At 48.0% G+C, this 15878-nt stretch overlaps 1 protein-coding gene across 1 annotated transcript in view; it reads left to right on the forward strand.

Moving 5' to 3' along the window:
- Positions 1-434: 434 nt before the first annotated feature.
- Positions 435-15878, forward strand: part of LOC134340473 (nck-associated protein 1-like) — a 111461-nt gene continuing 96017 nt past the window's right edge. Inside the window, exon 1 of the mRNA XM_063037780.1 lies at positions 435-604. Within this exon, the coding sequence (XP_062893850.1) occupies positions 509-604 (96 nt within the window). The 5' untranslated portion in view covers positions 435-508. The remainder of the gene's footprint in view (positions 605-15878) is intronic.

The raw sequence follows: 15878 nt of genomic DNA on the forward strand, positions 1-15878 counted from the left end.
ATAAAAGACATCACCTCATACAAATGCTTAACTTAGTATTGATAAGGGGTCTTTCTGCTGAACAATGTCACATTTATTCTGGCTTTAAATGTTCCCAAAGTACATTCCTGTCATTAGAGCTCTCACGAAGCTCTCTTGCTTCATTGCTCAGCCTCTGGGCTCTGATCTCACGGCCTGTTGCCTGTTTCAGCAGGGCCTGCTGTTCCTGCATCACATCATTGGACCTTCACCTCAGAGCTGTAAGATGGCAGCCAGTAGCTGTCATGTTTGAGGAAGATCAGAGAGGAAGGAAGTGGCTTGTGGCAAAAGGGCTGCTTGAGATTCAGCTGACGGGACAGCGGACCAGTCGAAAGTCTTCAAACACTTCTCCTTTCTGTGAAGGGATCTGCTCCACCAATGAACGCAGAGTGGAGGTGGGCCCACAGACTTTGGAGCCTGGTTTTCAAGGCGGACGCTGGTGTCTCTGTGTCGCCCGGCCAGCTCTCAGGCACACTTGCCTTGTGCAGAGATGTCACGAATATTGCAGCACAAGTTTGCCGAGAAACTTTCCATTCTGAATGATCGAGCGAAAGGAGTGCTCGTTCGAATTTACAACATTAAGAAGGTGAGTGTATGTTTTCAGATAGTACGTTTGAGCCACAGTTCCTTGTTTGCAGCTTGGGCCATCTTAAGCTCCAAGAAACTGGACAGTTAGGTCCACCCTTTGAAGGAAATCATGCAGCTCATGTAAAGGCATAAGTGTGCATTCTTCTAGAACAGTGGTAAGAAAGTGCAAGTTCTGCATTCTGGTGTGACAGGAAGAGTTCACTTGAATGAGGTGTGGCACTTACGCTTGGATGATATTACAGTCAAAATGTTACACGATGAAGGCTCGTTGCAAAACCAAGGTTGTGTTATTTGGACGGAGAAGAGTAAGGGGTGATGTGGCTGAAGGGTTCAGAATAACACAGGAGCTAATGAGGTTGGAAGATTTCCTCTGCTGGAAACTGAAGCTTCAGCATTGAAAAAGGCCAATCAGGGTGACATCATAAGCACTAGGTCATGAAAGGCAGCAGAAGTTTGGAATGATCTTCCAACATTTCTGATGAAGGAGAAGATTATGCTGTAAACCGAGAATAAATTACTCAGGGATCGTCCAGTGAGGCTCCAAAGATGCAGCTGAGAAATTGGGGTGGGGGAGCGGAATCACTTTGTTGGGATTGTACTATAGTCTCCCAAATCTCAATGGGAATTAGAGGAACAAATGTACAGAGACACTGCAGAAAGTGGCAAGAATATTTGGGCTGTCGTACCAGAGATTTTTTAAACACTTTTTTAATATAGACTGGGCATGTCATAGTGCTGAGGGCTCAGATGAGGTGGAAAGGGTTAAGCATGTTCAGGAAAGTGTCACCAGGCAGTTCATCAAGGGCCCGACAAGGGAGTGGGCAAAACTCATCATATGCTCAGGAAATGGAGCAGGGCCAGTGGCTGAGATGTCAGTACTGGAGCAATTTGGAACCAGTGGCCAAAGTCCTATTATGGATAGGTTCACAGGTTAAGCCCCTTGACTGGGGCAGAGCAAATTTTGGAGCTATCAGGTAGGATCTTAAGATTGTCTGGGCAAGATTGTCTGCAGGGAAAGTGGAAGAGCATAAAAGTATAATGGTATATTGAAAGTGAATGGGTAACAAGCAAGAGAACAGGTCCCCTTAAAGGTCAGCACAGCCATCTGTGTGTGGAAACAAATAAAAAATGGGAGAGGTTTTGCATAATTTTAATAACAAAGTCTTCCACAGTGTAAAGGAGACTCAAAGAATATATCAGTTGAAGATACAGCAGGAGAGGTGGCAGATGGCGTGTAATCTGTCTAATACTTTGATAAATCAAATGAAAGGAGAAAGTATAAACTGGAGGGGTCTGTCACTGTGTAACACTGGGACACGGTACCGGTGGGGACGGGTCTGTCACTGTGCAATACCGGGGTACGGTACCGGTGGGGACGGGTCTGTCACTGTGTAACACCAGGGCACGGTACCGGTGGGGACGGGTCTGTCGCCATATTAACACCGGGGGACAGTACCGGTGGGGACGGGTCTGTCACTGTGTAACACCGGGGTACGGTACCGGTGGGGATGTGTCTGTCACTGTATAACACCAGGGTACGGTACCGGTGGGGATGGGTCTGTCGCTGTGTAACACCGGGGTACGGTACCGGTGGGGACGGGTCTGTCGCCGTATTAACACTGGGGGACAGTACCGGTGGGGACGGGTCTGTCACTGTGTAACACTGGGGTACGGTACCGGTGGGGATGTGTCTGTCACTGTATAACACCAGGGTACGGTACCGGTGGGGACGGGTCCGTCACTGTGTAACACTGGGGTACGGTACCGGTGGGGACGGGTCTGTCACTGTACAACACCGGGGGACGGTACCAGTGGGGACGTGTCTGTCACTGTGTAACACCGGGGTACGGTACCGGTGGGGACGGGTCTGTCACTGTACAACACCGGGGTACGGTCCCGGTGGGGACGGGTCCGTCACTGTCCAACACCGGGGTACGGTACCGGTGGGGACGTGTCTGTCACTGTGTAATACCGGGGTACGGTACCGGTGGGGACGTGTCTGTCACTGTGTAATACCAGGGTACGGTACCGGTGGGGACGTGTCTGTCACTGTGTAACACCGGGGTACGGTACCGGTGGGGACGGGTCTGTCACTGTACAACACCGGGGTACGGTCCCGGTGGGGACGGGTCCGTCACTGTCCAACACCGGGGTACGGTACCGGTGGGGACGTGTCTGTCACTGTGTAACACCGGGGTACGGTACTGGTGGGGACGTGTCTGTCACTGTGTAATACCGGGGTACGGTACCGGTGGGGACAGGTCTGTCACTGTACAACACCGGGGTACGGTACCGGTGGGGACGTGTCTGTCACTGTGTAATACCGGGGTACGGTACCGGTGGGGACGGGTCTGTCACTGTGTAACACCGGGGTACGGTACCGGTGGGGACGGGTCTGTCACTGTATAACACCAGGATACAGAACTTTATACTTTATACTTCATTGTCGCCAAACAATTGATACTAGAACGTACAATCATCACAGCGATATTTGATTCTGCGCTTTCCGCTCCCTGAATTACAAATCGATATTTAATATTAAAAATTTAAATTATAAATCATAAATAGAAAATAGAAAAATGGAAAGCAAGGTAGTGCATAATCACCAAGAGGCAGGTCCGGATATTTGGAGGGTGTGGCCCAGATCCGGGTCAGGATCCATTCACCAGTCTTATCACAGTTGGAAGGAAGCTGTTCCCAAATTGAGTCGGTGGTTCCTAGGTTGAGTTGGTGGTGAAGAAGGCAAATGCAATGTTGGCATTCATTTCTAGAGGAATAGAGTATAGGAGCAGGGATGTGATGTTGAGGCTCTATAAGGCGCTGGTGAGACCTCACTTGGAGTACTGTGGGCAGTTTTGGTCTCCTTATTTAAGAAAGGATGTGCAGATGTTGGAGAGGGTACAGAGAAGATTCACTGGAATGATTCCGGGAATGAGAGGGTTAACATATGAGGAACGTTTGTCCGCTCTTGGACTGTCTTCCTTGGAGTTCAGAGGAATGAGGGGAGACCTCATAGAAACATTTTGAATGTTGAAAGGCATGGACAGAGTGGATGTGGCAAAGTTGTTTCCCATGATGGGGGAGTCTAGTACGAGAGGGCATGACTTAAGGATTGAAGGGCACCCATTCAGAACAGAAATGCGAAGAAATTTTTTTAGTCAGAGGGTGGTGAATCTATGGAATTTGTTGCCACAGGCAGCAGTGGAGGCCAAGTCATTGGGAGTATTTAAGGCAGAGATTGATAGGTATCTGAGTAGCCAGGGCATCAAAGGTTATGGTGGGAAAGCCAGGGAGTGGGACTAAATAGGAGAATGGATCAGTTCATGATAAAATGGCGAAGCAGACTTGATGGGCCGAATGGCCGTCTTCTGCTCCTTTGTCTCATGGTCTTATGGTCTAAATCTGGCCGTACGAGTCTTCAGGCTCCTGAGCCTTCTCCCGGAGGGAAGAGGGATGAAAAGTGTGTTGGCTGGGTGGGTCGGGTCCTTGATTATCCTGGCAGCACTGCTCCGACAGTGTGTGGTGTAAAGTGAGTCCACGGACGGAAGATTGGTTTGTGTGATATGTTGTGCCGTGTTCACGATCTTCTGCAGCTTCTGCAGCTGGTGGGGACGGGTCTGTCACTGTATAAAATGGGTACAGTACCGGTGGGGACGGGTCTGTCACTGTATAAAATGGGTACAGTACCGGTGGGGACGGGTCTGTCACTGTATAAAATGGGTACAGTACCGGTGGGGACGGGTCTGTCACTGTATAACACCGGGGTACGGTACTGGTGGGGACGGGTCTGTCGATGTATAACACCAGGGTACGGTACCAGTGGGGACGGGTCTGTCACTGTATAAAATGGGTACAGTACCAGTGGGGACGGGTCTGTCACTGTACAACACCGGGGTACAGTACCAGTGGGGACGGGTCTGTCACTGTGTAACACCGGGGTACGGTACCAGTGGGGACAGGTCTGTCACTGTATAATACTGGGGTACGGTACCGGTGGGGACGGGTCTGTCACTGTATAACACCGGGGTATGGTACCAGTGGGGACGGGTCTGTCACTGTGTAACACCGGGGTACGGTACCGGTGGGGACGGATCTGTCACTGTGTAACACCGGGGTACGGTACCGGTGGGGACAGGTCTGTCGCTGTGTAACACTGGGGTACGGTACCGGTGGGGACGGGTCTGTCACTGTATAACACCGGGGTACGGTACCGGTGGGGACGGGTCTGTCACTGTATAACACTGGGGTACAGTACCAGTGGGGACGGGTCCGTCACTGTGTAACACTGGGGTACAGTACCAGTGGGGACGGGTCTGTCACTGTATAACACCGGGGTACGGTACTGGTGGGGACGGGTCTGTCGATGTATAACACCAGGGTACGGTACCAGTGGGGACGGGTCCGTCACTGTGTAACACTGGGGTACGGTACCGGTGGGGACGGGTCTGTCACTGTATAACACCGGGGTACGGTACCAGTGGGGACGGGTCTGTCACTGTATAACACCGGGGTACGGTACTGGTGGGGACGGGTCTGTCGATGTATAACACCAGGGTACGGTACCAGTGGGGACGGGTCTGTCACTGTACAACACCGGGGTACAGTACCAGTGGGGACGGGTCTGTCACTGTGTAACACCGGGGTACAGTACCAGTGGGGACAGGTCTGTCACTGTATAATACTGGGGTACGGTACTGGTGGGGATGGGTCTGTCACTGTATAATACTGGGGTACGGTACTGGTGGGGATGGGTCTGTCACTGTATAACACCGGGGTATGGTACCAGTGGGGACGGGTCTGTCACTGTGTAACACCGGGGTACGGTACCAGTGGGGACGGGTCTGTCACTGTATAATACTGGGGTACGGTACTGGTGGGGATGGGTCTGTCACTGTATAACACCGGGGTACGGTACCAGTGGGGACGGGTCTGTCACTGTGTAACACCGGGGTACGGTACCAGTGGGGATGGGTCTGTCACTGTATAATACTGGGGTATGGTACTGGTGGGGATGGGTATGTCACTGTATAAAATGGGTACAGTACCGGTGGGGACGGGTCTGTCACTGTATAACACTGGGGTACGGTACCAGTGGGGACGGGTCCGTCACTGTGTAACACCGGGGTATGGTACCAGTGGGGACGGGTCTGTCACTGTATAATACTGGGGTACAGTACTGGTGGGGATGGGTATGTCACTGTATAAAATGGGTACAGTACCGGTGGGGACGGGTCTGTCACTGTATAACACTGGGGTACGGTACCAGTGGGGACGGGTCCGTCACCGTGTAACACCGGGGTACGGTACCAGTGGGGACGGGTCTGTCACTGTATAACACTGGGGTACAGTACCGGTGGGGATCGGTCATTCTAGACTGGGTATTGAACAATGAGGATGGGTTAGTTAGCAATCTAGTCATGCGAGGCCCCTTGGGTAAGAGTGACCATAATATGGTGGAATTCTTCATTAAGATGGAGAGTGATATAGTTAATTCAGTAACAAAGGTTCTGAACTTAAAGAAGGGTAACTTTGAAGGTATGAGATGTGAATTAGCTAAGATAGACTGGCAAATGATACTTAAAGGGTTGATGGTGGATATGCAATGGCAAGCATTTAAAGATCACATGGATGAACTACAACATTTGTTCATTCCAGTTTGGCAAAAGAATAACCCAGGGAAGGCAGTGCACCCGTGGCTGACAAGGGAAATTAGGGATAGTATCAATTCCAAAGAAGAAACATACAAATTAGCCAGAAAAAGCAGCACACCTGAGGACTGGGAGAAAATTCAGAGTCCAGCAGAGGAGGACAAAGGGCTTAATTAGGAAAGGGAAAAAAAGATTATGAGAGAAAACTGGCAGGGAACATAAAAACTGACTGTAAAAGCTTTTATAGATATGTGAAAAGAAAAAGATTGGTTAAGACAAATGTAGGTCGCTTACAGTCAGAAATAGGTGAATTGATCATGGGGAACAAGGACATGGCAGACCAATTGAATAACTATTTTGGTTCTGTCTTCACTAAGGAGAACATAAATAATCTTCCGGAAATAGTAGGGGACCGAGGGTCTAGTGAGATGGAGGAACTGAGCGAAATACATGTTAGTAGGGAAGTGGTGTTAGGTAAATTGAAGGGATTAAAGGCAGATAAATCCCCAGGGCCATATGGTCTGCATCCCAGAATGCTTAAGGAAGTAGCCCAAGAAATAGTGGATGCATTAGTGATAATTTTTCAAAACTCTTTAGATTCTGGATTAGTTCCTGAGGATTGGAGGGTGGCTAATGTAACCCCGCTTTTTTAAAAAAGGAGGGAGAGAGAAACCGGGGAATTATAGACCAGTTAGCCTAACATCGGTGGTGTGGAAAATGTTAGAGTCAATTATCAAAGATGTGATAACAGCACGTTTGGAAAGCGGTGAAATCATCGGACAAAATCAGCATGGATTTGTGAAAGGAAAATCACGTCTGACGAATCTCATAGAATTTTTTGAGGATGTAACTACTAGAGTGGATAGGGGAGAACCAGTGGATGTGGTATATTTGGATTTTCAAAAGGCTTTTGACAAGGTCCCACACAGGAGATTAGTGTGCAAACTTAAAGCACACAGTATTGGGGGTATGGTATTGATGTGGATGGAGAATTGGTTGGCAGACAGGAAGCAAAGAGTGGGAATAAACGGGACCTTTTCAGAATAGCAGGCAGTGACTAGTGGGGTACCGCAAGGCTCAGTGCTGGGACCCCAGTTGTTTACAATATATATTAATGACTTAGACGAGGGAATTAAATGCAGCATCTCCAAGTTTGCGGATGACACGAAGCTGGGCAGCAGTGTTAGCTGTGAGGAGGATGCTAAGAAGATGCAGGGTGACTTGGATAGGTTAGGTGAGTGGGCAAACTCATGGCAGATGCAATTTAATGTGGAGAAATGTGAGGTTATCCACTTTGGTGGCAAGAACAGGAAAACAGATTATTATCTGAATGGTGGCCGATTAGGAAAAGGGGAGGTGCAACCAGAACTGGGTGTCATTGTACACCAGTCATTGAAAGCGGGCATGCAGGTACAGCAGGCGGTGAAAAAGGCGAATGGTATGCTGGCATTTATAGCGAGAGGATTCGAGTACAGGAGCAGAGAGGTTCTACTGCAGTTGTACAAGGCCTTGGTGAGACCACACCTGGAGTATTGTGTGCAGTTTTGGTCCCCTAATCTGAGGAAAGATATCCTTGCCATAGAGGGAATACAAAGAAGGTTCACCAGATTGATTCCTGGGATGGCAGGACTTTCATATGATGAAAGACTGGATCGACTAGGCTTATACTCATTGGAATTTAGAAGATTGAGGGGGGATCTGATTGAAACGTATAAGATCCTAAAGGGATTGGACAGGCTAGATGCAGGAAGATTGTTCCCGATGTTGGGGAAGTTCAGAACGAGGGGTCACAGATTGAGGATAAAGGGGAAGCCTTTTAGGACCGAGATGAGGAAAAACTTCTTCACACAGAGAGTGGTGAATCTGTGGAATTCTCTGCCACAGGAAACAGTTGAGGTCAGTTCATTGGCTGTATTTAAGAGGGAGTTAGATATGGCCCTTGTGGCTAAAGGGATCAGGGGGTATGGAGAGAAGGCAGGTACAGGGTTCTGAGTTGGATGATCAGCCATGATCATATTGAATGGCAGTGCAGGCTCGAAGGGCCGAAGGGCCTACTCCTGCACCTATTTTCTATGTCTGTATGTTTCTATAACACCGGGGCACGGTACCGGTGGGGACTGGTCTGTCACTGTATAACACCGGGGTATGGTACCGGTGGGGACAGGTCTGTCACTGTATAACACCGGGGTATGGTACCGGTGGGGACAGGTCTGTCACTGTATAACACCGGGGCACGGTACCGGTGGGGATGGGTCCGTCACGGTATAACACTGGGGCATGGTACCGGTGGGGACGGGTCCGTCACTGTATAATACCGGGGCACGGTACCAGTGGGGATGGGTCTGTCACTGTATAACACCGGGGTACGGTACCGGTGGGGACAGGTCCGTCACTGTGTAACACTGGGGTACGGTACCGGTGGGGACTGGTCTGTCACTGTATAACACCGGGGCACGGTACCGGTGGGGATGGGTCTGTCACTGTATAACACCGGGGTACAGTACCGGTGGGGACAGGTCCGTCACTGTGTAACACTGGGGTACGGTACCGGTGGGGACTGGTCTGTCACTGTATAACACCGGGGTACAGTACCAGTAAGTCGGGTGCATCACTGTACAACATTGGGGTACCATAATGGTGATCTGTCTGTCATTGTGTCACACTGGGGTACGGCTGCTCAGGTTGTTCCCATCCTATTCACTCACTACCCTCTCGACCCTCTAATTTCCACCTGAGTCCCTGCATGCCTTTTGAACACGCAAATTCTTTTGTCTCAGCCTTAATTATCCAACCTGCTGCCCCCTGCTGTTACATTACACCTAAAGATTCTCAGATACAGCTCTGCAGGGCAGAAAACCACAGATTACAATTATTTACTTTGAACTACAAAGCTTTGTTTATTCGGACAGAATAGCAAGCATTAGCATTAAAATATATTTATCTATCTATGCGTGGGCCCCTCTTGCACTGCAGCACATCTCCTGTTCTGCTGAATCCATGCGGTTGTTCACGAGCAGCCTGTTAATGAGGCCTCAAAGACTACCTTCAAGTCCCAAATGCTCTATTTTATACCCTCTCTCCTCGTGTGAAATGTTGCAGTAAGTGGACCAATACATTGAGAGCAGCTGAACCTCTGAAGCAGAACCAGTCATCACTCTTCGCATGTATTCACCTGGCTTTCATGTCCCGCGGTTGTGCTCTCACAGCTGCTGCTTTGTCCTCCCACAGGATTTTGCATTCTCACTGTCCCAGTCATGTACGCTCAAGGCCAGGCCGCAGTGGAGAAGATAGTAAACTAGCACAAAGATTAATTTTTTACCATCCACCCTAAAAATCATTGCAGGCAAACCCAACCTGCAGAAGTCACAGGAGCCAAACCCTCACTCTCCTCCCGAGCATCACTCAACATCCCCAGACCTATCCCCACCCACGGGTTGACCAGGCTAGGAGCAGGATTGGTTCTGTCCGTGACTCTGCCGCCGCTGCTCTCTCCAGCGGTGTGTTCCAGAGACTCACCACTCTCTGGGTGAAGAAACTCCCCCTCAGATCCCCACTAAATCCCTCCCCCTCCCACCCAAAATCTGTGCCCTCTAGTTTTATACACCTCCGATACAGGGAACACTTTACACAGTGTAAGAGTTTACTCTCCTATCTGTACACGAAACACATAGCACAGAGATGGGTGTTTTCAGTCCACCCATCCTCAGAGAACGTGCCTCTCTGCCTTCTCCCTTTTGCCAATATTCAGCCTCCAATCCTCTCTGCCATCCTTATCAGACCATAAGACCAAAAGACAATGGAGCAGAATTAGGCCATTCAGCCCATCAATTCTGCTCCGCCATTCCATCAGGGATGATCCCAGATCCCACTCAATCCCATACACCTACCCTCTCGCCATAACCTATAATGCCCTGACTAATCAGGAAAGTATCAATTTTCGCTTTAAATATACCCACAGTCTTGGCCTCCACAGCTGTCTGTGGCAGAGCATTCCACAGATTCACTACTCTCCGGCTAAAAAATTCCTCCGTACCTCTGTTCCAAAGGGTCGCCCCTCTTGAGTTAGTCCATATCTCTCCATTCATGTACCTCTCTAAAAAACTCTTGAATGCCTTTATCATATCTGCTTTCACGACCACCCCAGGCAGCCTCTGCCACTCCAAGGAAGAGACCCAGCCACTCCAAACTCTCCTCGTAACAACAGTCCTCCAGATCAGGCAACACCCTGGTGAACCTCCTCTGCACTCGTCCATCATAATTAGTACCATAATCAGAGTTCACTTCTCCAACAGACAGCAACAGTAATAATCTGAATTGTGAGTGTGTGTGTGTGTGTGAGTGTGTGTGTCTCAGGAAGTGTTGCAAATGTTGTTTACTCACTTATTCACCAGGTGTTGGATTGAGGTTGAGAGATGCAAATCCAGTTTGAGAAAACCAGACAGATACACTGAGCTGGAAAGAGCAAAGCCCCAGCTGACAGCTAATGTCCAGATCAGTTCCAGCTGTGGTGCTGTGGTGGGCTGTGGGCTGATATCTTTCTTGCAGGCATTATGTGTATGGCATAATTCTTGGATTTTTAGTGTGTCCCTCTGAGAATGTATATGTGTGTGTGGGCCTGTGTGTATGTGAGTGTCTCAGTGTATGTGTCTGTGTGTGCGTCTGTGTATGTCTGTATGTGCGCCTGTGTGTGTGTCTCTGCGTGTGTGTGTGTGTCTAGATGAGTCTGTGTGTGTGTATGTCTGTGTGAGTGTGTGTGTGTCTGTATATGTGTGACTGTGTCTGTGTGTGGGTGTGTTTGTGTGTGTCTGGGTGAGTCTCTGTGTGTGTATTTGTGTGTGTGTGTCTGTGTGTGTGAATCTGTGTCTGTGTCAGAGAGTGTGTGTGTCTGTATGTGTGTGTGTCTGTGTGAGAGATTGTGTATCTCTGTATGTGCATGTGTGAGAGTGTGTGTGACTGTGTCTAGGTGAGTGTGTATGTGTGTGAGAGAGAGTATGTGTGTGTGTGAGAGAGAGAGTGTGTGTGTGTGTGTGTGTGTGTGTGTGTGTGTGTGTGTGTGAGAGAGAGAGTGTGTGTGTGTGTGTGTGTGTGTGTCTGTGTGAGAGATTGTGTATCTCTGTATGTGCATGTGTGAGAGTGTGTGTGACTGTGTCTAGGTGAGTGTGTATGTGTGTGAGAGAGAGTATGTGTGTGTGTGAGAGAGAGAGAGTGTGTGTGTGTGTGTGTGTGTGTGAGAGAGAGAGAGTGTGTGTGTGTGTGTGTGTGTGTGTGTGTGTGTGTGTGTGTGTGTGTGTGTGTGTGCATCTGTTGTTCAAGAATAACTTTGTCCTTGATGTGAGGTTGAGGGACGGATGGGGATGTTGAGGTCACCCATCCAAATGAAGTAACACTGAGCCTTGTCGCTCGGATGGCTTTTGCTTCCTGTTGCAAGCTGCTCTCTCAGCGACAGTCTGCTGCCCCAGCATGTCAGTGTTGTCAATCTGCTTCCAGCCTGATAGGTTGAACTCTGACTTCCACCAGAGCAATATTCTGGCAACCTTTTGGGTTTATTTCTGTCAAAAGATTTGTTCAACCCAATCTAATCGAGATTGGTAATGCGGCTGCCAAGCTGATGGAGGTGGATGTCACAATGTGACCACCTGTCAGTGTCAGACTGTGCTATTGGCTGTCACTCAACAACACTCGTGTAATGGAGGGCCGGGAAGAAGCATTCACCCTGCAGCCTGCCCCACCATCCACAACAGTCCCAGTTAAACTGTGCTTCAGCTGTCTCCCACCTTGGCCCACAGTTCTTCAAACATTGGGATCACAGAAACCCACACTTGAACAGGTCCTGACCTGCCTGCAGATCAGGGATCCATTTTCCAGAAGTCAGCCACTCAGAGGGCCTGATGGTGATGCTGCCAATTTCCCGGCCTGTGGAACACTTCATTGGCTCAGTGACAAGGAGAAGAGGGTGAAAGTGGAGGGTTGTTTCACCAACAGGAGGCCTGTGTCTAGTGGTGTGCCACAGGGGCTGGTGCTGGGATCTTACATGAACAATTAGGATGAGATGGGGTAAAGCACGGTTAGTAAGTTTGCACTAAAATAGGCAACACTCTCCCTGGGGAGTGCTGTCGAGCACAAGTGCATGGTTTCCTGAATGTGGTGTCGCAGATAGACAGGGCGGTGAAGAAGGGCTTTTGGCATGTTGGCCTTCAACAGTCAGGGCATTGACTATAAAAGTCGGGAGGTCGTGGTGCAGTGTACAGGATGTTGGTGAGGCTGCATTTAGAATATTGTGTTTTGGTCATCATGGTGTAGTCAGTGGGGGGAAGCTGGGGTTTAATCCAGAGTCATAGGGGTACGGGAACCAGAGCAGAACAGATGGTGGAGAGGTTGTGGAGAAAGATGTTATTAGACCTACAGTACGTACAAGGTCAGGAATGAAGAGGTTGGGCGTGGTGGGACTAATGTTCTGAGCTGCGAATATTTCAATGCAAGGAGTGTTGCAGGAAAGGTGGATGAGCTCAGGACATGGATCAGCACGTGGAATTATGACATTGCAGCCATTAGTTAGATTTGGTTGCAGACGGGACAGGACGGGCAACTCAGCGTTCTGTGGTTCCGTTGTTTTAGACGTGACAGAGCAGGAGGGATTAAAGGGGGAGGAAGGGATGGCATTACTAGTCAGGGAAAATGTCACAGCAGTGCTCAATCAAGACAGACCGGAGAGCTCAACTAATGATTTATGGGTAGAACTGAGGAATAGGAAAGGTATGACAATGTTAGTGGGATTATATAACAGACCACCCAATGGTCTGGGGGATTTAGAGGAACAAATTTGTAGAGGGATCGCAGACTGTTGGAAAAAACATAAGGTTGTGATAGTAAGTGATTTTAACTTTCCACATATTGACTGGGACTGTCATACTGTAAAAATGACTGGATGGGATAGGGTTTGTCAAATGTGTACAGGGAAGTTCCAACTAGAGAGTGTGATACTAGGTCTCCTGTTACGGAGTGAGACAGGGCAGGTCACAAAAATTTGTGTAGGGGAATACCTTGCATTTAGTAACCATAATGCTAATAGTTTCAAGGTTGCTATGGGAAAAGATAGGTCTGGTCCTTGGGCTGAGATTCTAAATTGGAGAAAGGCCAATTTTGGTATTAACAGAAAGGATCTGGCAAGTGTGGATTGGGATAGGATGTTTTCAGGCAAAGATGTACTTGGTAAGTGGGAGGCCTTCAAAAGTGAAATTTTGACATAGTATTGATGGGTGTATGGACCATTCCGAAATCTGATGGTGGAGGGGAAGAAGCTGTACTTGAATAATTGAATGTGGGTCTTCAGGCTCCTGTACCTCCTCCCCAATGGTGGTAGCACAAAGATGATGAGAGTCTTTACTAATGGATGCCGCCTTCTTGAGGCACTGCTTGAAGATGTCCTTGACGGGGGGAGGGTTGTGCCTGTGATGGAACTGACTGAGTCTACAACCATCTGCAGCCTCTTTCCATCCTGTGCATTGGGGCCTCCACATCAGGCTGTGATGCAACCAGTCAGAATGCTCCTTACCATACATCTATAGAAATTTGCAAGAGTCTTAACTAAGCACACAACCTTCACTACTCTCCATTCTACCGGCAGCTCACCTGTGGCTAATAATGATGCATATGTATCTCCCAGCCAGAACTCCCATGATTTCTTCCCTAGCCTCCCACAGTGCTAAAGTTGCTGGTGAATGCAGCAGGCTGAAAACCTACGCTCTGTCCGCTAGAGAAAGCAGGATCTCCTAGTGGCCACACATTTTAGTTCCACGTCCCATTCCCATTCTGATAACCCTCCCACTTTCAAATCTCTTACTAGCTCTTCTTTCAGTTAGTCCTGACAGAGGGTCTCGGCCTGAAACGTCGACTGTACCTCTTCCTAGAGATACTGCCTGGCCTGCTGCATTCACCAGCAACTTTGATGTGTGTTGAATGAAATTCCAGCATCTGCAGATTTCCTCGTGTTTGCGCTCCCACAGTGTTCTTGGCTATAACTGATCATGTCCAGAGATTTATCTACCTTCAGAAGTTTTAAGACATCCAGTACCTCCTCTGCTATAATATGGACTATCCCAATACCTCCCCACTAACTATCTTAAGTTTCAAAGTCTACATCTCTTTCTCCACAATAAAACAGAGGAGAAATACTCATTGAGGACATCACCCATCTCCTGTAGCTCCACACAAATGTGATCATCTTGGTCTTTGAAGGACCTCATTTTCTATCTAGTTACTATTTTCTTCTTAATGTCCTTATAAAATCTCTTTGGGTTTTTCTCAACTTTCTCTTCCAAAGCCATCTTTTGTTCCCTTTTCGCCCTCCTTGAGTACACTCCTTTATCCCCTATACTCCTCCCAGGATTCACTTGATCCCAGTTCCTTGGACCTGACCCATGCCTCCTCCTTTCTCCTGACCAGAACCTCAATGTCTCTCATCATCCAGGGTTCCCTGCTCCTGTCAGCCTTGCTCTTCACTCTAACAGGAACATATAGACCTTGAGCTCTCATTATTTCACTTTTAAAATCCCCCCGTTTGCCTGTGTCCCTTTGCCGCAAACAACCTACTCCGAGTAACTTTTGCAGGTTCCTGTCTCATACCGTCAAAATTTGCCCAGCCCCAACTTAGAACTTTAACTTGTGGACCAGGTCTGCCCCTTCCCTTAACTAAGTTAAATCTAATAGAACAACGGTCAGTGGCCTGAAAGTGCTCCTCCCCCACTGACACCCCATTCCCTTGCCCTGACGTTTTACCCAAGAGCAGGTCGAGCTTTGCCCTCTCCATAGTCGGGCCTTCAATATGTTGTGCAAGGAACCTTTCCTGAACACACTTAACAAATCCCACCCAATCTCAGCCCTTAATATGGTGACAGTCCCAGTCTATATTAGGAAAGTTAAAATTCCCACTTAGGATAACCCTATCAATCTTGCCACTTTCCACAATCTCCCTGCACATTTACTCTAATTCCCATCAGGGGGCCAAAAGTACAATCCTAACAATGTGATCACCCCTTTCTTATTTCTCAGATCTACCCATGAAGCCTCACCAATAATGTCACCTGTCATGACATGCCCCCTAATCACTCCCATTAATTTCTTTCTTTCTTTTTAAATCTTTTTATTGAGTAAGTATACAAAAAAGGTAAGCCATATAAACATTAATACAATGTTAAAGTATAATAAAATTCCAAAAGGTATCAATACCAAAAAAAAACTACAAACAATGTAATTTAAACATAAGAAACCAAGATAACATAATAGTATACTAAATTTTATATATATCAATGGAAAAAAAGAAAAAAAAAACCAAAAAAAACCCCACCGTGCAACTAACTAAAAGCAAGGCAAAGCAATGGGCTAACTTGAAACCAAACAGAGTTAAACTTAAAATCACGTCCTCAATCCCGACCTCCATTAAAAACAGTGAAAAAAAAACAAGAAGGGTATATATTACATTAAATGAAAATATCGAATAAAAGATCCCCAAATCTGTTCAAATTTAAATGAAGAATCATAAAGGTTACTTCTAATTTTCTCCAAATTCAAACATAAAATCGTCTGAGAAAACCAAAAAAAGGTAGTTGGAGCATTAAGCTCTTTCCA

The sequence above is a fragment of the Mobula hypostoma genome, chromosome X1, assembly GCF_963921235.1.
Source record: "Mobula hypostoma chromosome X1, sMobHyp1.1, whole genome shotgun sequence".
Lineage (NCBI taxonomy): Eukaryota > Metazoa > Chordata > Chondrichthyes > Myliobatiformes > Myliobatidae > Mobula > Mobula hypostoma.